Genomic DNA, 27,520 nt, shown 5'->3' on the forward strand with positions numbered 1-27,520 from the left:
AGACGTAAATTGAGGTAATTGTGTTTCGTATATTCGTGGAAAAAAGCTATTGAGTGGGGCACGGACTTTCTAAGCTGTTGATTAGGAAATATCAAAAGTGCAAATAAGTATGTATACGTCAGAAGTTGCTAAGAGTATGGAGAATTGCAACGAAACTTCGTATAGGGACAATTTGCAAAATAATAAATGAAATGCATTTTAATTTGTATGAAAAAACAGTGTTGGGGCCTAGAGCCCCTCCAAAAAAAAGTTAATATTACCGTAAAAGTGCAGGAAGGAGTGGACCGAAGCAAATGAAATTGTGTGTAGATATTGTATAGACTGTATGTAAAATAAGGACTTTCGTGTTTTAAAGATGTCCCTATCAATTTTGGCACATCAACAGCAAACAGGAAATTAATCGGCACGTGTTTTTGTTTATGCGGAAAAACATTGTAAGGGTTAAAGTTGCCTCGTGAAATACTACAAAATACGCTATACTGTTTGTGCTTGTTGTTGATCTGCTAAATTTGAAGAAATCTGATGGAGACACTTGTGAAACACGAGAGGCTTTATTTTTCATATCCAATATCTACAGACAATTTCATTCGCTTCGGTCCAATCCTTCCGACACTCAACGCCTCGGTCCACTCAAAAGGTTTTTTTCTCTTTTCAGGAAAATACGAAGCACGTATTTCCTCATCTTACCTCTACAACATTTGTGAACAATTTCATTCAGTTCGGTACATTTTTTCTTGCCTTTCTTGCGTCAAATTTCAAAATTCTTGGGGGGGGACCTTTTGTCCTCTAAAACCGTTTTTTTCGCAGGAAATAAAAAAGCCGAATTTGTTTATTTTTTGCTTATTGTCCTAACACAAAGTTTTGTTCCAATTCTTCATGTAAATTTAGGCACTTCTGACATACTGTTATTAGCACTTTTGATATTTCATGATCAAAGGTTTGGAGGGATCTGTGCCCCACCTAACCGTTTTTTCCAGGAAAATACAAAACACGTATTCCCTAATTTTATGTCCGCAATATCTGTTCACAATTTCGTTCACTTTGGTCCACTTGTTTTTGCCTTTCGAGCGTCAACTTTCAAATTTTGGGTGAGGGCTTTTGCCCCCTAAAACCGTTTTTCAGCAATAATAATAATAATAATAATAATAATAATAATAATAATAATAATAATAATAATAATAATAATAATAATAATAATAATAATAATAATAAATAAAAAGCACTTATTTGTTTATTTTATGTATAGTATCTACCTGCCAAATTTTATCAAAATCGGAGTGTTACACTTGGGAAGTGTTACTTGTTAGAATTATAACAACAACGCATTGTCCACAGTTTGGACACTGACTCAAAGTAATCTGACATAAAAAAAAAAACTCAAAAGGGAAAAAGTAGGTTTATTAAAAAGTGCTTGAGGTTTGGTAAGGGACAGCTTCCAGGACCTCACGCTGGATACGTCACTGAGTCAATGCATTATATTTGTTTCTTGCAAAGATGATAATTAGATGCGTAATGTGTAAAATTATATCATAGTTTGACTTTTTATAGGTCTTTCCTTAACACATCCATATTATCCGGGGTTCTGCCTGCCTGTTTTATGTCCGATAAGCGAAACTCTACTGTATTTTCAGATAGCATATACACAGGAGCTAGAGGTCTGCACGGGCCGGAATTTTTAGAACGGACCCGGCCCGTCCCCTTTAATTTATAATCTATAGGCATTAGCGGATTAAGGGCGGAGCCAATGGAGCCCAGGGCCCCCAGCTCAGGGGGCTCTTTAAAATCCCTCTGTTTAATACTTACGCTCGCGGTATCGCTAGATTTAAGTCTTTGCATCAGCAGCATTTACCTGTTAATAATGAATGCAATTATTTAATTGTTAATAATGAATTTAACTAAACTAATTATTGTAAACTTGAAGCACATTCAAATATTACAGCATAGTTCTCGGTAGTTCCATAAGTAATTTCAGAGACCACGGTGTTTCAGTGGTAGAGCGTTCACCTTTGATGCATGGTATCCTTGGTTCGATCTATGCTCGCGCCAAGTGAACCTTGTGCTGGACAAACACTGTGTGCGTGGGTTTCTCGAGGTTCTCCCGTTTTATCCCACTTTTTTCATTCCACCATTTCATTCATTTCTTATCATCACTGTCTCCTTTAGCCTATCCGGCATAATCGTGGGACGTAAAACTTAAAAATTTCATTTCAAATCATTTCAATCAAAAAACAGTTGCAGGAAGTATGGAATTTCGAATAAAACAAATTACTATATACAATTCTGAGTATATTATTCTTTTATGAAATTCTCGCGAACCTTATTTCTAAATTGAAGGGTAAGAAGACTAAATTCATTTTCTTATTATTATAGATCCATTTCAATTGAAGCAGTTGAAATAGTTGGAAAAAAAATTAAAAAAAAAAACATACCCTATATTCCAGTGTGCCACAATCGGTATAACGCGCCACACTGGTGTGTCCAGCAAAGTGAACAGTGTGACGCAAACTTTTTCCTATTATTTGCAAGAATATTTGTCGAGTTCCTGTTATTTATTATTATTATTATTATTATTATTATTATTATTATTATTATTATTATTATTATTATTATTATTATTATTATTATTATTATTAACGATTTTTCCATGGATCAGCTGTCTGTATACGGTTAAGCAACCACAAGTATCACATTGAAGGAATGAGTGTAATTATTTACGTACAAAAGTAAGTACAAAAGTCTATTTGCTTGTATATTCTACCGGTAATAACTGCATCAGTCTAGAAAGCTAGGACTAACAACAAAGGGATACCAAGTTGTGACCACACACCGCCCCAAATCGTGGGTGCCACAAGTTCTCTTCTACGCCTTAGAACAATAAGGGCTGTAGCGTTCAGGGAGAGAGAGAAACAACTTAATTCCATTGCAGTTATATGCTTATTAAATGTTAACTTATATTTATAAATTATGTAAGTGATCGTATCGTTTTCTGTTTATTATTATTATTATTAATAATAATAATAATAATAATAATAATAATAATAATAATAATAATAATAATAATAATAATAATAATAATAATTCTTATTATTATACATTTCTTAATACGTTGATTGCCATGTGTATGGAATTCCATACACACGGTTGTCCTGTACAGTAGAGCGTGATTATTTTCCATACGCAAACAATGTAGATATTCCAAGTTTGTTGTGTTCGTTCTATAGGTGTGTATGTAATTAGATACATATGGCGTAGAAATCAAAATTTAATGTCCATGCCACGTATATGCAAAACCATACACAAAGACATTTATGAACAAAGACATTGAGTTTGAGTTTAACATCTCGTTCAGCAACGAAGCTATATGAGACGTCGGCCTACTAATTAACGTGGACTCCGAACCACGTGAGCTCTCGCCGGGAATCGAAGCCGGGTCTTCCACGCCAAAGGCGCGTACGCCAACCACTAAGGAGCTTATGAACAGAGACATTTATGAGCTAAAACAAAGGCGAAAACAAAGATGTGTGATGTGATTTTGAGTTTATCGTCCCTTTCAGCAGCGAGGCTATATGAGACGTGGACCTACTGATTAACGTGAAATCCGAACCACATGAGCTCCCGCCGGACGAAAACAAAGACCTTTGGAATTGACAATTGTTTGGACATTCCAGTCGAACCTACCTAATATTAACAACGTTTCTACGATAATTTCGTAACCTTGTATTATTTCTTTTGTTGATTAGCTTGGTTAGGCTTGTTTAAACACTTTCTTCTTTGCACCGACGTGTCACATCTCTTGGATGAAGATACACTAGCTCTCTCTGGAAATCTAATCCAGAACCAATGCACTTGAACCATTTGACCACAACAAGGCACATTTAAAAAGAAGTTTCGATTTTGTTCGGAAAATTGTGATTAGGTGTAACATTTAAAAATATATTTAAGAAACGGTACGGAGTAAACGCACTGTACTTTCTTGCTCGAATTTTTTACACTGACTTATGTTAGGCTGCAAGTGTTATTGAAACATTTATTTGGGAAATTGCGAATAAAATAATGTTTTGGAAAACTTTGCTAGAAGAAACTTCAGGCCCAAAAGTAAAGTACCCATTGGTCATATTTCCGTTAGAAATAACTTGATCCATATATTAGAATTATAAAGGATATAATTGTATGTGAACTATAAGCAAAAGCGTCTGAGTAATTTCTGAGAAAATTATGCAAAAAGTCACCTCCAAGAATAAATTATCCCTTGTGGATCTTTTCAGGACAAACGAGCTATGCTATATTGTTAGTGTTTTCATAAAACATTTATTTATGAAATACGAACACAATCGCCTGAGTCGTTCTTGAGAAAATCGCAGGGTTAAACTTACTGTCAAAAGTAATATACCATTTTTAGATTTTCCGGATGAGGGAATTATACCATATAGCTAGGTTATTTATGTAACACGTATTTATAAAATATGAACAACAAACATCTCCTGAGTTGTTTTTAGGAAGGTCATCGGGAAAAGCTTACCCCCAAAAGTAAACTCTTCTATCTGTAATTTTGACAGTATATCGAGTAATTTTTAAGCAAATCGTCGGGAAAAATTTCACTGTCAAAGTAAACTATCTCTTTTGGATTTTTCTTTTCGGAACAAGCGAGTTATACCATATTGTAAGATTATTACAGAAAATATTTTTACTGAAATTAGAACAAATTTGTCTCAGTTATTACTGAAACAATTGTCCAAAAAAAAATCAACCCTTGAGAAAACCACTTCTTCTGTATGTTATCGGAATAAACTATTTATGCTCTATGTTAGTTTATTAATGAAATATTTCTTTACGAAATATGAACAAAATTGCCTGAGGCGTTAATGGGAAAACCATCGGGGGAAAGCTCACCCTAAGATTAAGCTACTCCTTCGAACGAGTTGTCATATTGTTAGGTAATTAATGATACGTTTATTTATGAAATGTGGTTGAGAAAATTGTGCAAAAAGAACGCATACCATACAGTAAATTACACCAGATATATTTTTTCAGAAAAATTATTCATATGTGGTGGAGATTTGTTAATAAAATATATATTTATCAAAAGTAAATAAAATCGTCACAGCTTTTTTTTTTATTTGAGAAAATTGAATTATTTTAAATTTTAATTCTTCAGTAAATTACCCTTGCTTTTAGGTGTCGAAGGACATAAAATTCGAAAGATATTATGTTATTAAAACGTTATGTCTAGAATTCGGTGCAGATACGTTGAACAGTATGGCCTCTATTTGAGTGCGTGTAAAAGCGTGACGAACCGAGAGACAAAAAAATGAACAAACATCGAAAAATCATTTTTTTTGATATGTAGGAGCCATGTAACTTGAATTTATTGAAATCTGGTATTCGGTTTTTATAACTATCACCACACTTTCTTCTTTCGTCGCTCGAATGTGAAAACGAATAGGCCTACACCGACACGTAATGTGATAATTTGTAATCCCAAAAATTTAATTTGTTATGTTTAATGGGTGGTTACTCTAGAAAAAAAAGCTTATGCATGTTACATCATTTTATTATCAGTTTTTCACGCTACTGTATAATTCGGTACGATTATAGTTAATATTCATGGCATCTTTTGGAAGCATTCGCGTTCCTCACAAAGAGAGCTGTAAAATTTAGTTTTGTTTAAAGAAAGCACTCTTGATTTTTTTTTCACACAGACTTGCATTTGTTGCACTTGTGGATATGAAACAAAAGGAGAGAGAGAGACAGTCAATACATTAAAAAGAAACACACACACAGAAACACTAGAACAGTTTTTTTTCTTCATGACAACGAGCTATCGCTGTGACTGTGTTCCTCACGCTGTGTGTAAAGCTGCAGGTTGCTCTTGTTTTGTTTCTTCCTGTTCCTGACTCACAGACACTCGCAGTGAGTTGAAGCTGTGTAAAAACGGAGAGGGAACGGTTAAGCATACCATACCATAAATTAAAAACAATCGCTATTAGTAATAAATAGTAAGCTAATTCTGAATAAATACGTCATCAGAAAAACAAAAAGTTATTTCATTATTATATTATTTCGTTTCTTATTAACATAAAAATTATACACTTTCTACAATGTTTTGTAAAGAAATAAAATTGAACAGGACCGGATGGGATTCGATCTGGTGTCAAAACAGTATAAGAACTTTTAGTCCGTCACTCTACCCACTTGCCCACACAGATTTTCTTTTGTTACCTATCTTTTTCTTAAGAAATAAATGCTCATGGCTATAGAGCATGTCACTTCCAAACTTAAGACAACAGTTTTTCTCTTTGTTTATATAGTTCCGTATAACATCTTGCTTACAGAAGCTAATTTATATTTGGCAGACAATTTACACCCTAGATTTAAGCCAATAAATGCAATATTTTACTCCAATTTCCAGTTCCTTGGTTCAGTTTTTCTCCTACTAATCTTGTTATTCCCTCTGCAATCATGCTGTGCTACTCCAAAAATTCCCTCGAAAACATTATTGCCATTATACACAAAACCGAACATAATTTTTGTTTTGCTTATATTTTTATTATTTTATTATATTTTTTGGAAATATCTCCTTAGATGGATTGCTTTCTATTATCTCCACGTACTAATAACTGAATTTTACCAATAAACGTATGGAAAATGGAATAATTGCGAAAAATTGTGAGTTACAGTATACGCGCAATATTTTTTGCGCATGGGAGTACAACTATATTGCGTTGAAATGTATAACTCATAGGATATGATGCTTTTTTAAAACTTCAATACTTCCAGTGTACCCCTAAATAATGTAATAAAGAAATAACGGCCACGTTTTTTAAATATTCAATTAGAACTTGACAATCTACGCAAAATTTGGAATCGACCAGTGAAAACGGCACGTTTTTAGCACTTATGGTTTTCGAGAACTCATTGGCGAAAGAATTGGTGACAAACATAAACCTAGCATTTTTATGTATAGACTAGATGAACCTACGCTCTCTATACAGCGCATCACACACAATCTCCTTGTCATTTTTCACATCTGTACATGTCCCTTTATAGACACAAGTGAAAGAAGCCTTGATAAATATCGACAAGTGGTACCATAAAGGGGAGATTTTTTTCGATTATTTTTTTCAATATCTCGTACAGTTTAAAGATTAGAGCCTACTTCCGGTTGGAGTTTTTAATTCATGTATGATCAGTGTTTTCTTTCTTCTTGCATGCAGCATATAATAAGCAAATATATTACTCACACAATTAAGTGTAATGTCAGTGATATGTATGCTGTTCATTGGGCAAAACACTCCAAAAATAAAGATTGATCTTAAACAGGAGAAATGGTTATCCTTCCTTTTTTATTATTACAGTGGACTCTTTTTAATTCGAAGTCCAACGGGACACGAAAAAAAACTTCGAATTATCCAAAATTCGAATTATTCAACAACATTCATTTTCACATATATAACAACAAACAAACCAAAGTACCGTACTGTGCATCAAAAACATATTCATATGGTGTAGACTATACCATTAAAGCAGCTTATTATTTGCGTGATCGAATACCGCAAACTAACAAACGACATTGACTCCACATAATTCAAACTACGTGCACAATGGAAAGTATATTTACATTGAATAGCCCAAACAATTAAACACCAGTAACAATTTGAATATTCTGTTCTCACTTTTAAGAAGTCGTAATCCTCATTTGCTTAAATTTAATTGTTTTTGTACGGTCAATAAATCTTGAATTCCATGTATTGCGTGGAATACGATATTAATAACATTTGGTTGACTTTATCAATAATTCATTTTAATTTTTCAACCAATTCTGAAACAAAAATGAGATTGGCACACGTTCTCTATCTTTACTTCTTCCCCACCTCACCTTCATCTTTATCATTACATAGATTTTCTATTTATCTTTTGTATTACTCTTCCCTATGGCTGCATCTGCATAACTGAAAACACGTTAAAACTGTATTTCTCTGTTTACATCTGTCCAACATTAAAAATTTTCAACTGTATTTCTTCGAATTATCCAAAACATAGGTTCAAAAGTTCGATTTATCCAAGACTTTTTACTATTGTTTTCAATACAGTTTTCAAGGGGAATGGACTTATGTTCGAATTATCCAATATTTCGAATTATCCAAGTTCGAATTAACGAGACTCCACTGTATTTGGCCGTAAAGCAAATGTCTGAGACATATGCAACCCATATATACAACTATGTGGTGTTGGTATGCATAATGCGCAGAATATGATGATTTAGTTGTTTTTTAAAATTTCAACATTTCCTGTTTACCCATAAAAATGTAATAAAGAAATAACGGCCATGTTTTTAAATATTCAATTAGAACTGGACAATCTACACAAAATTTGCAATCGATCAGTGAAAACATCATCTTTCTAGAGCCTGTAGTTTCCGAAAGGATTGGCCACAAACATATAAACGTCCACAAACATATAATTTAAATAAAACTACCTGAACCTGCGCTCTCTACACAGCGCATCATTCACATATGAGCATGAATCTCCTTGTTATTCCTCACATTTGTACATGCTTTACAGACACAAGTGAAAGACGTCTTGATAAAAATCAGCAAGATATACCATAAAAGGGCAGATTTTTTCGATTACTTTTTAAATATCGTTCGAGAAAATTAACTTACTGAATACTACCAACACCTACTATTTGCTACTGATACTGGTTCTACCTCTCGATTACATTCTGGTCTTGTCTTTAGTACGTCTAGTTTAGGTCTAGTTGCCGCTCTTGGCCGTTTGCAACTCTGTAGAAACCTTCTGATATGATGTTAAGAAGCGATACAAGCGGTCTCCAGGAAAACGGAGTTAAAGTTTGATGAACCTATACTACTAACTAAATCCTGGGGAAATGTAGTAAAAATCGGTGATTGTTTGTAAATAAATCTTTCAGAAGTATTTTCCTTTAAAGATTTCGAATATAGCTGAACCCCTAAAATGCTGCTACATAGAGAAATTCTTAAGTTTATCACAGAGCCAGCGTTACAATCTCCTGATTAATAACCATCAGGTAAGATACTGAGATGATACAATTTGGTCGCGGCAGTAATGTTATTTTGCGTAAAAGTGGTAGTTATTCATGTGACCAGGTTGTATCATTCCGTTAACTGATGTTTAGTAATCAGAGATATATCAGGAGTTTGTGGGACTGGACCACAGATATTCCATTAATAAGTTCAGTCAGTGAATTCCAAATTTTATCGCAGATTTATATTTGTTCTTCGCCAAAATATGCATTTCCGAAAAAATTAAGCATCAAGCATTTCTAAGAAAATTGTATTTTATTAATATGAAGAACAGTAAATCAGTGGTGACATGAATTTTCAACAGGATTACTAATTAATGCCCCTCCCTCAAATCTAATCTCAAAACTTAACAATATTAATTTAGCATCGACTACATGATAGTAGTGTTAGATGCTTCAACCTGAGGTTCAGAGGATAGAAATGAAGAACATGAGTCAATAGGAAAATAAAATTTTCCTAGTGATACCGAGGAAGAATCTTGGTAAACTCCTCAGAAATATTTACCCACGAGGGATTGATCACACCATCTTCCTACTCTTAAGTTGATGTTCTACCGCTAGTCTTTGGCCGTTCGGTGTTGGTATGAAGTGTTTGTGTGTTTGAATTCATGTCAAATTTTAAAAACTAGTGAAGGTAAACAAACGAAAGAAAGAAAAAGGCCACGTATGCTTCTTTTGCTGTAAGGAGTTCCGATTGAAATGTCTGTTCTGATACCGTTTGATATTAGGAAAATAAACACACATTTCCTCTTTTAGCTTCAAAGAGTGTTCACTTTATCATTTTAATAAAGTAAAGGCAAACTCATTACTCAGCTTTAGAGCTCAAGGGGTAAAAGTTACCAAAAATAATTAAACTGCGGCCAGACCAAAACAAGAGGCTGCAACCGGAGCAGTTGCCCCGGGCGCCAAAACTAATATGTGTTTACTGGTGTAGATGTAGATTAAGTGGGTGCTAATCGCAAAATTTGCCCTGGGTACCAAATGTCTAGTTTCGTCACTGATCAGGCTACCATATTTTTAGAGCATGAAATTGAGACATTTTTTTGAAATTTTAAGAGTACATGACAATTATTGGCAATTTACTTTAAAGTGAAACTTAAATTTCAAGAACAAGGCTTAAAATTTAAAGTGGGCTGGGATGGTAAATCAGTGTCCTGTTGGAGTTCAGTTCCTGTTTCTGCGTGACGTTTGTCTCTTAAGAACATTTGTCCTTGTCCGACACTTTTTACTTATTATTATTATTATTATTATTATTATTATTATTATTATTATTATTATTATTATTATTATTATTATTATTATTATTATTATTATTATTATTACAGTTTATCTACCAAACAACTATTTATATTATTATGCGGTATTAAACCAAATCTGGAACTTGTGATATTTATATACTTCAATCATTCCATCCGGAAAATTAGTGTAATCTGTACAAGAGGGAATGTTTTCGGGATAGTAAAATTTGAGATAACTTCTGCCATGCTATAACTTCGAGCTTCGCCTTATCTCAAGTAGATGCACACATGTCGGAAAGTTTGATTCTTGTATATTCACTAGTTCAAACGCTGCCGCAGATGAGGTCTGGAAAATATAACTTTCAAGAAAGAACATTCGAACAAATTTATCAAGAATATTTGGGTATATGCAAAGAAACGGTCTTGAAATTCCAGTGCCGGAAACAGATAGGCTATAGGGGTTCCTCGTGGAAATGAACTAGATATTTGCTATCGAAATATCACAAATTCATTTTGGATGAATCTCTTCCTTCACTAAAGGCAGAAAACGGATTTTCTAAAGATAATACACTAAGAATTTTTTTGCCTACTATTGATAAGGCAATTACTGAGATGGAAAACCGCTTTGGATCATGTAGCAAAATCATTAGATCAATCACCGCTCTACATCCAAAATGTGAAAACTTTCTAAATTACAACATTATGGAGCCTATGGCCCAGCATAACGGAAGTGATCTGGAAATATTGAAATGTGAACTTAAAGTCCTTCCAAACACTATTAAGTTGTATGAAGACGGGAGAAAACCAAAGTTGATTTCTTGATTAATTTCGTTGATCTTTGCGTCTACAAAATTGCATTCACAGAAACCTACAAGCTAGATATCATCTTTGTGACTATATCAGTTTCTAGTGCTACATGTGAACGGCCATTCTCATGTTTGAAAAGATTAAAGATATATACGCAGTTCAATGACTGATGATAGCATGAAAAACTTAAAATTACTTTATATTGAAGAAAATTGCTAAATCGTTAGATCTTGAAAAATTTGTTGATAAGTTTGCTGCTGCCTACAAGAATAAAAAGACCCTCTTTTAAGTGAGGCATGAACCTATAAGTCTTTCTTTACCTGTATAAATGTATTTATCTGCTTCAACTTAAATCAACCAGCCATACATATTTTAAACGCCGTAATTAAATAACTACTTACTTATATTAGAAATCAATTATTATTAGTGTATCCTAGTTGTTTGAGGTTGTAAATTCTTACATTTGCACTGTAAAAGGGTAAAATCATAAACAACAAAGATGAAAACATTCACCTTGAACCACACATACATATACGGTGTATATATATATATATTAAATCGAAAACGGTCCGAGATATGCACAAACTGAAAAATACGTATCCCATTAGTTGCAAAGGACAACAGAGCGAAGTAAAAAGTTTCGTCCCAGGGTCCCCCGCAGGGTCCCAGACGGGGTCCAAATAAAATTGTTAAATGAAAGAGGGGTCAAGTGATATATCGCTTGAAAGCTCTTGTAAAAAGAAAGAAACTACAACAAGTCCCGATTCTCTACGATCACCCTATGCAAAATGGCGGCGGGTCAAAATGTCATCAAAATGTGCATTGAAAAACAATACGGCAACCCCTATAAATCTGAAACGGGCAGCCAGACGTAAAAACTGAAAAACAAGTGTCTCATTATTTCAACAGTACAACATATCACGGTAACCAGTTCTAGATATCCAGGCAGGGTCCACCTCCAAATTAGCAGTTGTTTGATTGTGCTGGAGGGAAGACCCTGAACATCTTGAACAGCTATATTTCCTTGGTAACATACGTTTTCCGGGTACAATACTACACAGACTGTTCAGTCCTCTTTCGTGATACGTGTCTTGTCTCGTCTCGTAGTCAACACTGGTAACATACACAGTATGGAAATGGGAGCGTTATGGTGGACAGGTAAGCATATTATATTGAAACGTCTAACGTTGTTCTAAGAATTAATTTACCATCGCATAACATACAAAGAATATATCATATTTACCTTGGAGACGGCTGCTGTCCGTTGTGTAACAGATGTGCAATTCACACAGCACGTTTTACATCACGTTTTACCGAAATTGTCGTCCATGTACAGCAAGACAACGGTCCAGACGGCGATAATAATTATAGCCCAGAGCTTCAAGCTCTGCCTCTCCTATGCTTCGAAATGCGGTCATTATACGTTGCCTCATATATTTTGGTGTAGTTGGTCTATTCGTGTAAACAAGCTCCTTGAGTCGACCCCAGAAATAATAGTCCATGCACGTAAGGTCTGGAGAGCGAGGAGGGAAAGGAGTATTGGACCCTCTTCCTAACCAACGGTGCAGAAATAAAGTATTTAATGCACCTCTGCATATACGAGCAGCATGTGCTGGACAACCATCCAATTGCATCCAGATATTACGCCGCACATGAAGTGGGATGTTTTCCAGCAGTTGCGGTAGATGTTCTGTCAAGATTGATGGAACAGAGCCGACGTTAAATTTCCATCAATAAACCAGGCCCCAATTACATGTGTTCCAATGATACCACCCCACACATTGATGCTCCAACGTCTTTGTCGGTCGATCTGTAGTGTCCAGTGCGGATTCACCGCAGCCCAATAATGCGCATTGTGTAGGTTGACATGGCCATCACTTGTAAATATTGCTTCGTCTGTCCACAGCACGTACATACTGAAAAAGGTTGGGTTTGTCCTTAATTTGTGACGGGCCCAATTACAAAACTAGAGGCGCTTATTACGGTCGGCATCTGTTAGCACCTGGCACAAGAAGATATAATACGGGTGGCGTTTATGCATCCATAGTATACGCAGTACACTTGTTTGACTAATCCCGCGATCCCGGGCAATATCTCTTGAGGATGCATTAGGACGTACATCTACAGCAGCCAAAACATCAATAACGACATCGTTGTCATCTACAATTGGAGCATGTTTGTGACCCCCATGTTGAGGAGGTATGCCCTGTTTGTTTCAGACGATTTGCTGACCGTCGAAGTACATTATGGGAAATTGATTGTCGCTGTGGGAACCTTGCGTTATAAATTCGGGCCGCAGCTCTACAGTTTTGCCTACATTCCCCTAACACCATTAACATGTCAAATGCCTCCCCGTTCGTATATGGCATTGTTCCTATACAATGCTATCTTTAGCCGACACTGCACTAACACACGATATTAGGGTAGTACGTGCCACCTTCTACAATGAAATGGAAGCCTTCTGACACACACACACACACACATACATACAATTCGTAGTGTATTACTTTTGCACAGCACAAGTACTTCACTACAATTCGTACTAACGACCCTTCAGCAAAGCCTGCTCAACTTACTGTGGAACAAACTGTGTTCCAGCGTACCTCACGTTCGTGCCTTTCAATTCAAGGTTGTCTGTGACTGGTTCTGTCGAAAGGGGTATGTTTTGTACAATAAACATAAACCAGCAAACAGCACAATCCGGTTGCAGTAATCGTTATCAAAGATGTGTATGTTTATTCATTTCGGTATTTCATTTGAAGTTATACGTTTCACGACATTAATGTCTCATGAATTTCACTTTTACACGACGCATAGGGAAGAAAAGGGCAGGTAAGGACAGGGCTGGAACCTTGCGTCAATCCCATTATTCGCCTGTTGTTACTGAGGAACACTGAGCTTAAGATATGTATACAGACGAACCAGGCTGTGACATCATTCAAACCTAGGTCGGGAATTGGGGGGAAAATGCATTCTCGAACGGAAATAACACAATAACGCGGACAGGGTAGCAACGTGACACTCGGGGATTTGCAAGATTTATGCGTCATTGGATAGCACACGGCAAGTCCAGAATACAGATCTATTTATACCGCCGTTTTAGGTTCTGGGCTGAATGCGAGCAAATGGTGCAAAACAACATGTCCCAGGGGAATGTTCCGTATAATTGCTGTACCCTGGAGAGTTATGGTGTGCATCATGGAAACAAATCATCGCATAGTGCACACAGCCGGAATATTTCGTCCGTTGCACTAGCCAGTCGGGAGGATACAGTGTTCAATTTCCTTGATCCCATAGTGTCGGAGGTTTGGGAGGGGAGAGGCCACCCTAAGAAGCAACATCACAACTACTGACAAAGGGCTTTCAAATACACATCCTGTGCGGACACCAAGGTCAAGATCTGGGAAGAGCCCCAGACCTCTTACACAACGGATGCAGAAAACATTGGTAGAGCATGCTTGCCTCGTTCCACATCTCGAAAAACTCTGTGGAAGCAAAGTGAAAACAGTTGTTTCCTCCCAACCGACTAGTGTCATTGACTCAATATTTCGGCTGTGTGCACCACTCGCTGATGTGTTTTTATGATGAACATCACAACTCTCCAGGGCTACCGGGCACTGTCCAGCAATTTTACCGCCAATTCCACTGGAATATGTGTTTTTTCACATTCATTTCAATGCAACTTTTGATGACATTTTGACCCACCGCCATGTTGCATAGGGTGAACGTAGCGAATCGGGATTTGTAGTTTCTTTCTTTTTACAAGAGCTTTCAAGCGATATACACTTGATCCCTCTTTCCATTTGACAATTTTGAGTTGGACCCCGTCTGGGACCCTGCGGGGATCTTGGGACGAAACTTTTTACTTCGCTCTGTTGTCCTTTGCAACTAATGGGATACGTGTTTTCCAGTTTGTACATATCTCTGAACTTTTTCGATTTAAAGGCCTGTACGGACTAACGGAATCACCCAATATATATACCAGCATTTTTTATTCATTGGAGATGGTCCCCCTCGAAATTTTCTTGGGCCCTTCATTGGCCCCACTTGAAAAAATTCTAGCTACGCTACTGCATCTTTGTAAATCATTACTACGGTATCTGTTTTAGTAAGATGTGTATAGGGGTATACTAATATAATACTACGATATTGCATTTCGCTAAACTAAATCGTTTATCATTTTATCTAGGTAAATATTAGGGAAAGTTGAAGTTACTACTGATACACCAAGTAATACTGGGATAGTATCTGAAATAAAGACTCCGCTTTCTTCTTCTATCCCTTAGCAAGTTAGCCGATTCTTGGGGGCTTTGGGGGCCCGGGACCTCCAAAGTTGAAATGGGCTCCGCAGATTTGATTTCAATACGTAGATCGTTGCAATCAACAACAGCAGCTTGTCTTCGCTACTGAACTGCGGACTTACATATTAATTCGTTATTCTTTTCTTTATGTCGCTATTCTTTCTGAGAATTTTTCTACGGGATTAAACAAGTTTCGCAACTTTGTGGAAGGACTAGTGACTAAACATATTTAGAACATTTCCTCTCGTCAGAATTCTTCTTTTTGTATCTGAACTGTAATCATTTTCACTAAAATGTAAACTACACACTACAGATGACATAGAATTACAATTTGGAGTGAAAGTTTACCTAGATATCGCCTCCAACCACGCACCGGATTGTTGAGAATCCAAGGGAAATTAGTGGAAAGATACAGAGTTACTTTTCCCATTTTTACAAAATGGTACATAACATATACCGTAGTTAAAACAATAAAAGAACCCTTTTTGTGGTGTTAATTTCACCACATATCTAGGTAAAGATATTGAAAATATTATGCAAGTAGCCTATAGAGCCTATACATGCCACGCGACTCCTTTAAAAAAAAAAAGAAACAAGAAAACATATTAACGTAAAATACCACATTATACTTGTCAAAATCCACTCAGACATATGTGACAATATACAATCTGTCCTGCTTAGTCCACGTTAATGGCGCCACAACGGCCGAAAGGTCAACTATCCCCTGTATGCTCAATCTTATGTTACGAGATGAAAATGGTAAGCCGCTAAGAGATCGTAGCCGGTGATGGCACGGTAATCCATCCCTTCTAACAGGGCTCATTGTGTCTCTCATCATGATTCTGAGCAGCCCCAGGATCAGAAGATAACATGCATTCGTCTAACTAACCCTTCCCTTTACTGTGTTGTGGCGTTCAGTGCACCTCATCCTCATCTCCATCTCATCACCCATCCTAATGATTATAGCTAAAGGACATAATGTCTGCTATGGTACTTGAATGCTATATAATTTATGATCAATAAAGTTTATATAAATTATTAAATTACTTAGACCATCCCTGCTGCCTCTTTTCCATATTACTATGCCTTCTCTTCCCGAGAAAAGGGCGTAACCCTTGTAAGGGGCTAGCATGCCTTCAGTATGCTATAATTGTAAAAATAAAATATTATAAAAATATAAAAAAGCGTTTTTATTGCTATTGTTGCATATTAATAGGTAGATTACCATATAAAATAACAGCACTAAAATGTTCTCTTTTTTAAAAAAAAAAAAATTAATCAAGCCAGTTTCTGAGTGGTGGTCATTTTTGTTGAGAACTGCATCCCAGTAAGTGACTTTGCAGATATTATCGTAACTTATATATATTAGGACTGGGGTATTCAAAAACATTGCAACAAACATAATTTTCTTCAGTACTTTCTCTTCTTAAATTTTGTCATTTAGCATGAAAAGCTCTAATTGAACCCTAGTAAGTCAAAATTATTCCCTAAATTTATACCACAGTATAGGGTTGTTCATGAAATATTGATGTATGATATATATATATATATATATATATATATATATATATATATATATATATATATATATAAACAAAATCATTAGAACCGCTTCTAGGAAAATAGCAATTTTTTATTTATATCCTTCAGTAAATTACCATTATTTTTGGGGTAGGAAGAAAATTTGAAACATTCCCCTGGGAAATCTTACAAAAAGCTTACGTTTCAACTTTAGTGCGAAAAAGTTGAACAATATGTGGCCTCTATGGAAATGTACATAAATCGGGATGAATAAACAAACAGATGGACATTCTAGAGGCAATTTTTCGGAATGTAGGAGTCATGAAACTGTAAATACGCTAAAATCTCGAATTTGATTTTTGCACGGTGAATCACTAAGCCTATAGAGGGTGGTAGGGTGGTTTATTGTCTTTCTCCAGTAGTTCAAACAAGTATATGACGAACTGAAAATTGATTCTCAGAGTAGAGAGATAGGCCGGAAATTAGGATTAGGGAATTGTATAATTATTTCTTCGTTAAACAGGTAGTCATTTTTACAGGTCAATTAATATTCCACCGATATAAGGCACTGACATCCTCAGCTAAATTCTTCACATGATCCAGTGACAAGGATCTTAAAATTTATTTGAGCCGTTTCCTATAAAATTGTCTTAAAAATGAACTTAACTCGTGAGACTAGGCTTTCTGCAGTTTAGCAGAAGAAATAAATTATATCATAATAAGATCGTTAACTAAGTATTTACTTATGAACGTTAGAGTGTTTTGTAGAGAAAAATACATCTTAACCAGTAAAGGCTCTTTCTGAATTATTTTAAAAGAAATTAATAATGGTACACTTTAGGTTATAACATTTACAATAATTTGACACGTAGACTCATCAAAATGTTTAAAACGGATATAACACATCCATGAGTTATAAGATTCATTAGCATTACTTATGAAATAGGAACAAACTTACTAAAGTAGTTTTTGAGAAAATTTAGTTTTTCTCGTTTACATTTCAGTAAACTGCCCTTATTTTAGAATGTAAGGAGAAAATACTTCTTCTCCATCTCTGAGAAATTCTATTTGGCATGTAAGGGTCATGAAACGTACAAATCTGTTGAAATTCCGACTTCGATATTCTCTCCATAATTAGAAGATTCAGCTTATTCAGTGAAAAGAATGATATGATTGAAGAACGTTCAAGTTGATAACAGATAGATATCCATAATCTGGATAATTTATATTTCTATATTGTATTTTATCAAATTCTGTGCTTATGACAAAGAAAGTATAAAATGATCACATAACAACTGTATTTTACTGTAAGACATAGCTTTCATGAAAATGAATGCTGTTACTCCAATAGAACTGAAATACATTTCTTGAATAAAGAGTTTAAAGTTTATTTCTTATCAATCATTTTTTTAAAATATACGTTTAAAGAAAGTAAACGAACTCTCAAACATAGCATTCAGTATGTTATTTTGGGTTTCAGAATAGAAGGGAATAAAATGTAATTAGCAAAGTAATGAGAAAAAGAAACATAAAGTTTGCATGGTACGCTCTAGTACATGGGAAAGTTAACACTACTCTTTTTTACATTATAGGAGTTCTTACAATATCTGGACGTGAACTTTATAAGCTCTAAAAGTAGCTGTAGATAGATCTTTAAAATGAAAAACGTCCAAAATAAGCAAAAAGTGGATTTGAATCTCTTGTGTACTGAACGGGCCATTAGCAAATAATTTTAAAAGCTGTAATAAATCAAATCAAATCTTAACTAACATCTATAGTTATGTCATTTAGACTAAAGAATACAAATGACAAATGTAAGTAAATTATAATGGAAGGTTTGATGAAAGAAGCCTGAGAAAACTCAACCATGATTTTGTCTATCCAAAAATTCACTAAATCAGAAATCTTCGCATTAAAGCAAGCACTCTATTACTGTTTAAAAAAATTAAAATTAATGCTAGAGGAACTACTAGTGAAAAACAGTTTATTTTTTAAATGATGTTTCAAAAACTATTATCTATTAATGAAATGGAATTTTAGTTTAACGTTCTATGGTTAGGATAAAAAAGCAGATTATTAATGAAAATGAATGTGAAATTAATTTTTTGACCTTTCCCCCCGGGAATCGAATTCGGGACCGCATGCACCCACGTCGCACACGGTAGTCACTTTTATAACTGATTAATCAAGCATTTAACAGCAATTTAATTTGCCTAATTTTACTGATTTCTCTCCTGTTACCATTTTTTACGTAATTCAACACGACACAAACACTAATTCATAAATATCGAGGACAGTTAAAAATCTAACTAACCTCTCCTGCCGAGAATCAATCCTCGTACCATGTGCACTAAAAGGAACATGCGCTAGCCACTAGACCAGCAGAGAGGGCTATAATCTCTTTTATTGCTAATAATAATTGTAATACTGTGAATTTGAAACATACAAATAATCAAGAGAAATAGTGAAAAAAAATCGCCTCTAATTGGAATAAAAGTAAAGTATAAGCAATTTCTTCATGCGTTCCTGTTCCTTTTAAATTGTGTCATCGAATTAAATTATCATACTATTTTAAGGAATGTATTTGATTAAAAGTATTTTAAATAGAATCCCGAACATTAATTTATAGAAGAATAGTTATTTAATCTTTCAGTGTCAGGGAAACAAGATAGTTATCAACAACAGTATACACTACCTACCGGAAATTAAAAATACATTCCATAAACTTCATTATTAATACTGATCATAACCTGACTGACAGTCAAAAGTCAAGTTCATTAATTAAGAAATCAATTAACATGTTGCATCTAGTGACCGACATATCATAGCAATTCATAATAACTAGTTCAGTATGATTGGAGAAAAAAAAAAAGAAATCTCTAAAAGAAAACATAGAAAACGAAAGGAAAGAAAGAAAAGAACATGACAATTTTGCCGCAAATTTGGTGAAATCGTACTACAATGTCCAACAAAACAATTTCTTTTGAAATAAATTCGTCTTTAATGTTATGAATATCAATGTCTTTATAACATACTACTTATTGTTTCTTAACTTCCCAAGTTTTATTTTATGTATTGGTTTTTAGTTAAACTCACTAACCGAAAACTAAACATTTGAAAAACATGGCGATATAAAACATACACGATCTGACTTGCGTTGTCAATTTCGTATTTCGAGGTTTAGTTTAGAAATATAGCTACGTGACTCAAAATAGTAGAAAATGTTGATTTTCGATAATATTAAGAATTCACAATATTATTTTGAACTTTGTGAGTACACTGTTGTCTTTTCTTGACTCAGAGATACGAATCGTATCTCTTTTGGATTGTATTCTTACACTTGGTACTATCCAACTGAAATCACGTTTTATTTCGACCTTGTCCTTGTTTTGATCCTGATCTTCATCACAACTTCAAATATTTATCCACACTCCGAACTTTAAACATATTTCTTGAAAAACCTAACTATTGTCAATGTCGAAACCTAGATCAATAGCCCATTGATAAAACTCCTAACAAACGCAAATCATTGATACAGAAGTTTGTTCTAAAAAAAAAAAAAAAGGCCTACTTATAAACAAGCTTATTCACAACAGAACTTGATTTAACCTGTTTGTATAAGTAGAGGAAATCAAAAGATGATGTCATACTACTGGACTCCTTCTCATGTATCTAAGAAACCAAGAGAAAGTAAAGAAAACAGCTTTAAAGAAGTTGGGAATTATGTGGCTTCCTATATGGTGACTTCGTATCCTCAAACTCTATTAGGCTACTCAAAATTTCACATATGAGGAAGTAGGAAATATTCGTATGGAAAGAAAAATGCTTTCGTGGCGAGTCGCAATAGAAATTTGCAAAGAATTGCAAGAATTCTAGATTGGATGCTTTCGGTTGGCTGAGATAGTGACACATCATTTTTCTCTTATTATTATTATTATTATTATTATTTTCGTAATTAAGTTATCTTAAAATACGTCACAATGTCAATTTAAGTAAAAAAAATACGGCAAAACTTTTGAAGGCTTTGAATTTTGAGGTGTCACAAATTGTTTCAAAGTAGCAAAACATATCAATTTTGAAAATAAAAGTAAGTATGTCACTGTCTGCCAGTTAATGACATGTTAGAAAAAGTAAGATAAAAATTCAAGTTGAAATAATATTCAAGACACGATAGATTAAGATGTGACCTCCGTCAAGGATTTGGTTTCTTGATACTACGAGAAGTGAGAGAACCTTAGAGAAATACTAAGCGGGGTGTGCAAGTAAGCATCTGTGTAATTAGCCGTAATATTCCTAATCTCGATTTCTGCATTCCAACTTCTTCATTTTCAATTTCATATATTCTTTTGAAGGAGTGGCTAAAGAAACTGGTCACTCTAACCCTACTTTACTGACTTATTAATTCCATTTATTTCTTATTGACTTAGTAGTTACTAAGGTGAGTAAACCAGAACTTTTCTTCGGGTAGAACACTCAGATAAGGTTAAAATATGTATTATTTTAACACTGAGTTCCAACTAGTATTTTTCTACAAATAGCTAACTTTTATTTTAGAGTTAAAGAGAACTCTAAAACAGAAGTTATTGTGTGATATCTTGTGGGATATGACCCCATTATGCAGTAACAGAATTCACACTTAAAAATGTAAAGATGTTTTTACTCACTCCTCTTGTTTGTTATTCAAAACAACAGTTTTGCATTTCAAAGACTATGACAGTTATATCCTTACTTGTATCCTCATATGATCACTTTCTGTGCTTTCATTTGTAACTTTCGTTCATATATAACTATTTTATAATATTAGCTTACATGTAACCAATAATTTCCCAATACTTTATAAAGAATAAAGTTGTACAGTCGATTTCTGTCTTATTTTTTTCAACAAACAACAGATTATTTTGTCTATGCTACTCCTATAAAACTTGAGAGTTATTTCTTATTTTCAGATTGATATATTAAAAAAGAAAGAACTAATATTATTTCCTCAGGTAACATAGTTTCATCATTATAAGACTCTTTCAATTCGTTGCAGCTCTGTTTGGATCAGATTTCGAGTATGTGGAAGGACATCAATATATTTACAACCTTGACACAGTTGCAGAGACCACGTTATCAGGCTCTACCAGTGAGCCTAGCCGGGTGAGGCTCACTGCTCAAGCTGATGTTTATGTTGAGCAGCAGTGTAGCTATTATCTGACTCTTCGAAACATTCGAGTCGAAGGTCCGGACGGACAGGTAGGTTTTTTATTTTCTTGATGCTATTGTCTTTGCTTGATAAGTAAGTTAAAAAGCTAAATACGTAATTTAAAATCGTACTCTTGAGAAGCTGAATAGATTGAGTAAACCAGAGTTCTATTGACAGTGGGAATTCAATCTCATTGTCTGACGTGGCATGTACATGATTATAAAACTAAACAAGCAAATTTCATTTTTAAATTTAAATTCTTTTCGATAAAGTAATGTCTGTTATGAAAGCTACAACAGAAGCAGCAGTTCATAAATTACGTCTTTATAACATACACATATCACAACTTTATACGCTTACGTTCCTTAAAACTAGTTTCTAGTTATTAATTGTCTGATCGAAAAATAATAGAGTTTTCGAAATGTTAAGAACGAAATTATGACTGCTTGCTTGAAGTTACGGAAAGCAAACATAATATACGCTTTCTAATTTTCACTGGGATCAAACGATTCGAAGTTTTGAAGTATAGAATGAAGCATGTGTACGTGGACTTTAGGGATTAGTTAAAACACAAAACTATTTGAGATTTAGCATCAGATTAACAATTTAATTACGGACACTCTCCTTCCACTGTTTCTGACATATATTGTCTAAAATAATTTCGAAATTAAGGGTTCCTCGAAATTAGAATTGACGAATATTGCAATTATGTAGATGATATAAATCCCTAGAGAACGAGTTATTAAATTAAAGAGTCTAGCAACAAAGTCAGAGCTAAAAATGAAACCAACCATAGTTTAAATTTCTTAGAGTCACAATTTACTGAGGCCATGTAAGGTTATTTACATATACCAAGTTGACACGTGCACCTAGTGGCCAGGTAAATGTGTGTAAGATCTTTACGGAGGGCATAGCTATGCTCAAATAACATTAATTTTGATAAAGAAATTAGGTTTTCATAGGATAGAAAAATTGGTTTGGGTACAAAACCTCGCGGACCAAAACCTCGCCTGGCCAAAACCTCGTCTCCCAAAACCTCGCGGCCCAAAATCTCGCCGAGCCGAAACCTCGCCTGGCCAAAACCACGCCACCCAAAACCTCGTGGGACAAAATCTCGCCTAGCCAAAACCCCGCCTGGCCAAATCCTCGCCGCCCAAAACGTCGCGGAGCCAAAACCTCGCCACCCAAAATCTCGCCGGGCCAAAACCTCGCCTTGCCAAAACCTCGTCTTCCAAAACCTCGCGCCCCAAAATATCGCCATACCCAAAATCTCGCCTGACCAAAACCTCGTTGTAGTGATCTCGCGACACAGAATCTCGCCTGGTCTAAATTAAGTAAGACGTAGTGTCGCCTGGGAAGAAATGTCGTCAGGATAAAACCTCTTCACGACGATTTCTTCAATGTAGAATGTTCTATATATTACTATATGTATATATTTAGCAATAACACATAGCTACATTAAAATAATGACAAGAAAAATTCTAATGCATGCTTTGGAAATCTTTATATATAAAAATTAAATGACTATGTTTGTTACATTATACCTCTTGAGCCATCCTACCGATCTCAATCAAATTTTCAACATAGATGAGGTTCAAGCCTAGGATGTCTTTTATAATTTCACTTTGTCGGCACAACAAAAGGGAGAGGGAGTGGGATATATATATATATATATATATATATATATATATATATATATACAGAGCCGTAGCTAGAGATTTCGGCGCCCGGGGCGAAGTAGAATTCGGCGTCCCTACTCTCACCACACCAAGCTCTTCCTTCGTTTTTTTTTTTTTTTTTTTTTTTTAATAAGAAAAGCAGCAGATATTGTTATACTACACTGAATTTTTATTAAGCTGCAGGCGAGATTTTGGCCCACGAGGTTTTGGCCACGCGAGGTTTTGGGCTGCGAGGTTTTGGCCACGCGAGATTTTGGGCAGCGAGATTTTGGCCACGTGAGGTTTTGGCCGGCAAGATTTTGGGCGGCGATGTTTCGGCCGCGAGTTTTTGTCCGTATCCCAGAAAAATTGTATAGGTTTTATTATACATTACAAAAGTTGTTCAAATAATATTAAAAAAGGTAAAAGTGGATTTTTTTTGTATCCAGGTGTAACCAATAGATTAGAAATAAGTTTTAAGAATACAACTAAAATGTTATCGCAGCTCCATAAAGAAATATGAAAAAGTGGTTAAAAGAATATAAAAGCTATTTAAATGGCTCGTGAAACGGTAATATTTTTTCGTAAGTGCAAGCAACCTATGAGTGTCAAGAATTATATTAACATGACAATGAGAAATATTTTTACTATAATCAAAAGCACATTTGTGGATATAAATTTAACGACAATCAAGTAGCAAGCTTATCTAAATTTTTAAAAGGTTTTAAACATAGAATACCTAAAGAGTATAAATACAAAAGTAAATAAGGGTTCAGAAAGACTGTACTAATCACAGCTTCCGTTTATCCATAACTTCCTGGTTTGGACAGATAAAAGGAAGAAAAATAAATAATAGAGATTTGATGTTATATTGTTTCCAACCTTACCACAGCTTATTTGTTGGATAAGAAACTGACCTACATCAAGATTCTGGTTGTATTTGTAGTGTTTCAACAAATAACTAATATTCACATGTACGTAGAGCTCCCTAATTTTTTTATGCCTTTTCTTGTATTAAGCATTCCAATGTGATTTTATCTTAATGAAGTTAAGATGAAAATTGAATCATTGTATTTTCATATTGAATTTATGCATTTTAACAATGAACATCCATTAACTTAGACGATAGTGATTACTCTGAGATTTTCTGTTCTTCATTATCTATTCTATATCACTTCCTTTAACATTTACTGTCATTAAATAGTTTTGTAACACAGGAGAACTTTAACTTAGACTTCGTAGTAGATCATTAAACTTGTGATATTTATTAACGTGTTGTCTTATAATGAGAAAGGTCTCTCTAAAATTTATTTAAATGATACTAAATTGAATAAAATTAATTAATTTAATATGCAAATGCGTGACATTATGGACAGTTTCTTCCACTTAAATTTAAATAACTGCGAAGAGAAATAGAGAAATGATAAAATCAGTAGTTAATAAAATCAAAACAGGCTGAGAACAAAAATCAGTAGTTAATTAATTACATATATGTAAGACTGTTCTGCAATTGTGGATAGCATTCTAAATCATAACTTATACGTATTATTTTGTTTATTACAGAACTATGGAACATTACAAGCTCTTGAACAACAACCCGTTAGATTTACATACCAAAACGGCGTTGTAGAAGACCAATTATGCACATCAGGAAACGAATCACCAGCTGGACTTAACGTCCAAAGAGGTGTCATTTCTCTGCTTCAAGTAGCTGTCCCATTCCGTGGCAGCGGTGAATCTGTTGAGGTGAGCTCCTCTATTTTTAATATGCTAAAATAGTCAATTTTATTGAGTATCTATTAAGTAATACATGTTGTTTTTGATCAATGTGGTATGTTTTCCTATCACGCTACCTTGTCTTAAATTCAATAAAACTAAATAAAACTAGCTTTATTTGAAAATATAAAATGGAATGTTTGAAGTCCATAAAATAATATAAAGGAATATTTCTATTAGTTCAGAACACAACATATAATGCTAGGGCCCAAGAATGGTCAAGAGCATAGGTAGAGCTAAAGTCAGAAAAATGGTGAAAATAAATACTTGAAATATTTACATGTTTTATTTATCCCGGTCCATGGAGAAATTAATACAACTTGGAACGAATATTTGGGCTGTATATATGGTATGTTTAGTTGAAAAAAGCTCGATAAAAATGTTCCACCAATTATGAGAATATTGTAGAAAATTTCCTCTAAATTTATGTTCCTTGACATATACTCTTTTGCCCTATCATGACATATGTGTATATGGTTAAAGAATGTTTAGAGTTTTGAGATTTGTGATGTAGATTGGTTTTCGAAACTAATAAGATTATCCTTTAGAAATGAAGGTAAGTCATAAGATTGAAAAATACTTATTGGTTAATATTTAAACCATTTATGTTATACATATCGTATGAAAGATATGGAATGAGCTTTTAGTAGCATGTTATCACATAATTCATATTAAGAAATAACTATTTATACAAATATTACATATTTCATATAAATGTAAATATCCTTTCTAAAGTTATTTGACATTTTATTAAATATTTGTATATTATGTAACTAAGCCACATACATTTCTTCCATTTTTCAGACTGACATTTTTGGTACCTGCCCTACCGACTATAGAACTTCACGAGATGGAGACGATTACGTGATTTCGAAATCAAGAAATCTGAATAGATGCAGACATAGAGAAGATGTCCATAATGATTATAAGACGGTGCCATACTATGTTAACTCGGTAATTATGATATTGTTTATGTTCTGAAGTGTATTATTAACTTATTCTGTGGCATATCTGAAGGAACATTCATGTCCTTTTTTTTGCGCACAGAGAAAGTAATATAAGTTTTTGGATCGAATTAGTGTTTTAAAGGATTTCACGCATTAAGATAGTGGACTACGTCAACTTCCATATAACTAATTAAAGTGCATTATCATACGGATTTTATTAATAGCACTGTCTTCAAGGAAAAGTGTTTTAAAACAATTATTTAAAGTAACTTTAACTTCTTTTGAGATTATAATACCTTAAACAGTTGTCTTCCTAAGTTACTTTCTTTATTAAAATTGAGTCTTTTCCTCAGTTGTGTGTGAAGATTAGAAAAAATAATTTCTTATTGAGAGTTCTTTAATAAGATACGAGGTAATTGAATTTATCTAAAAATTTAAACATACCATTGCTGTCGGAGAAACACTGAAACACTTACTTCCCCTTTCGTCTTCTCATTCACTTACATGTTAGCAAATCCAAAAACTATCCGTACAGAAATAATTACCACATATAAAAAAAACGTACAGAAATAATTTCCACATACTAGTAAGTTTTTTTCGAGCTACCAGACAGATGAAAATATTGACTTCCAACATTTCGAGTGCAGACATTGCATTCATCTTCAGGGATTGTTATGAAGAGACTGGAGATACGTGGGCATATATATAAGACTATGTAGAGGTGGAGCTATGAAGGGAGGCCTGAGATTTGCTAAGGGAAATGCAATCTCTATATGATGTCTACCTTATAGTATGATACTAATACATATGTGGTAACAAACGATATATTATGGTAGAAGAATCCGGAACTGAACCAGATTTTCGATAAAATCTCTCTAAAATCATGTTTCTTGTATCCGTGTGATTCCACATCATATTCAATTACTAGAGGTCGTTATATTTTGTGTAATATATAGTGCATGTATTCAATTATGATTTTTATAAATAATATGTAGATTTTGTAGAGTTATATTCTCTCTATACACA

At 34.2% G+C, this 27,520-nt stretch overlaps 1 protein-coding gene across 1 annotated transcript in view; it reads left to right on the forward strand.

The window, feature by feature from the left end:
- apolpp (retinoid- and fatty-acid binding glycoprotein apolipophorin) overlaps positions 1 to 27,520 on the forward strand; it is a 248,875-nt gene that overhangs the window by 22,835 nt on the left and 198,520 nt on the right. The window contains exons 3-5 of the mRNA XM_081759450.1: positions 21,961 to 22,163; positions 25,335 to 25,517; positions 26,352 to 26,501. Of these exons, the coding sequence (XP_081615576.1) occupies positions 21,961 to 22,163; positions 25,335 to 25,517; positions 26,352 to 26,501 (536 nt within the window). The remainder of the gene's footprint in view (positions 1 to 21,960; positions 22,164 to 25,334; positions 25,518 to 26,351; positions 26,502 to 27,520) is intronic.

The sequence above is a fragment of the Thermobia domestica genome, chromosome 5, assembly GCF_964235325.1.
Source record: "Thermobia domestica chromosome 5, izTheDome1.hap1.1, whole genome shotgun sequence".
Taxonomy (NCBI): domain Eukaryota; kingdom Metazoa; phylum Arthropoda; class Insecta; order Zygentoma; family Lepismatidae; genus Thermobia; species Thermobia domestica.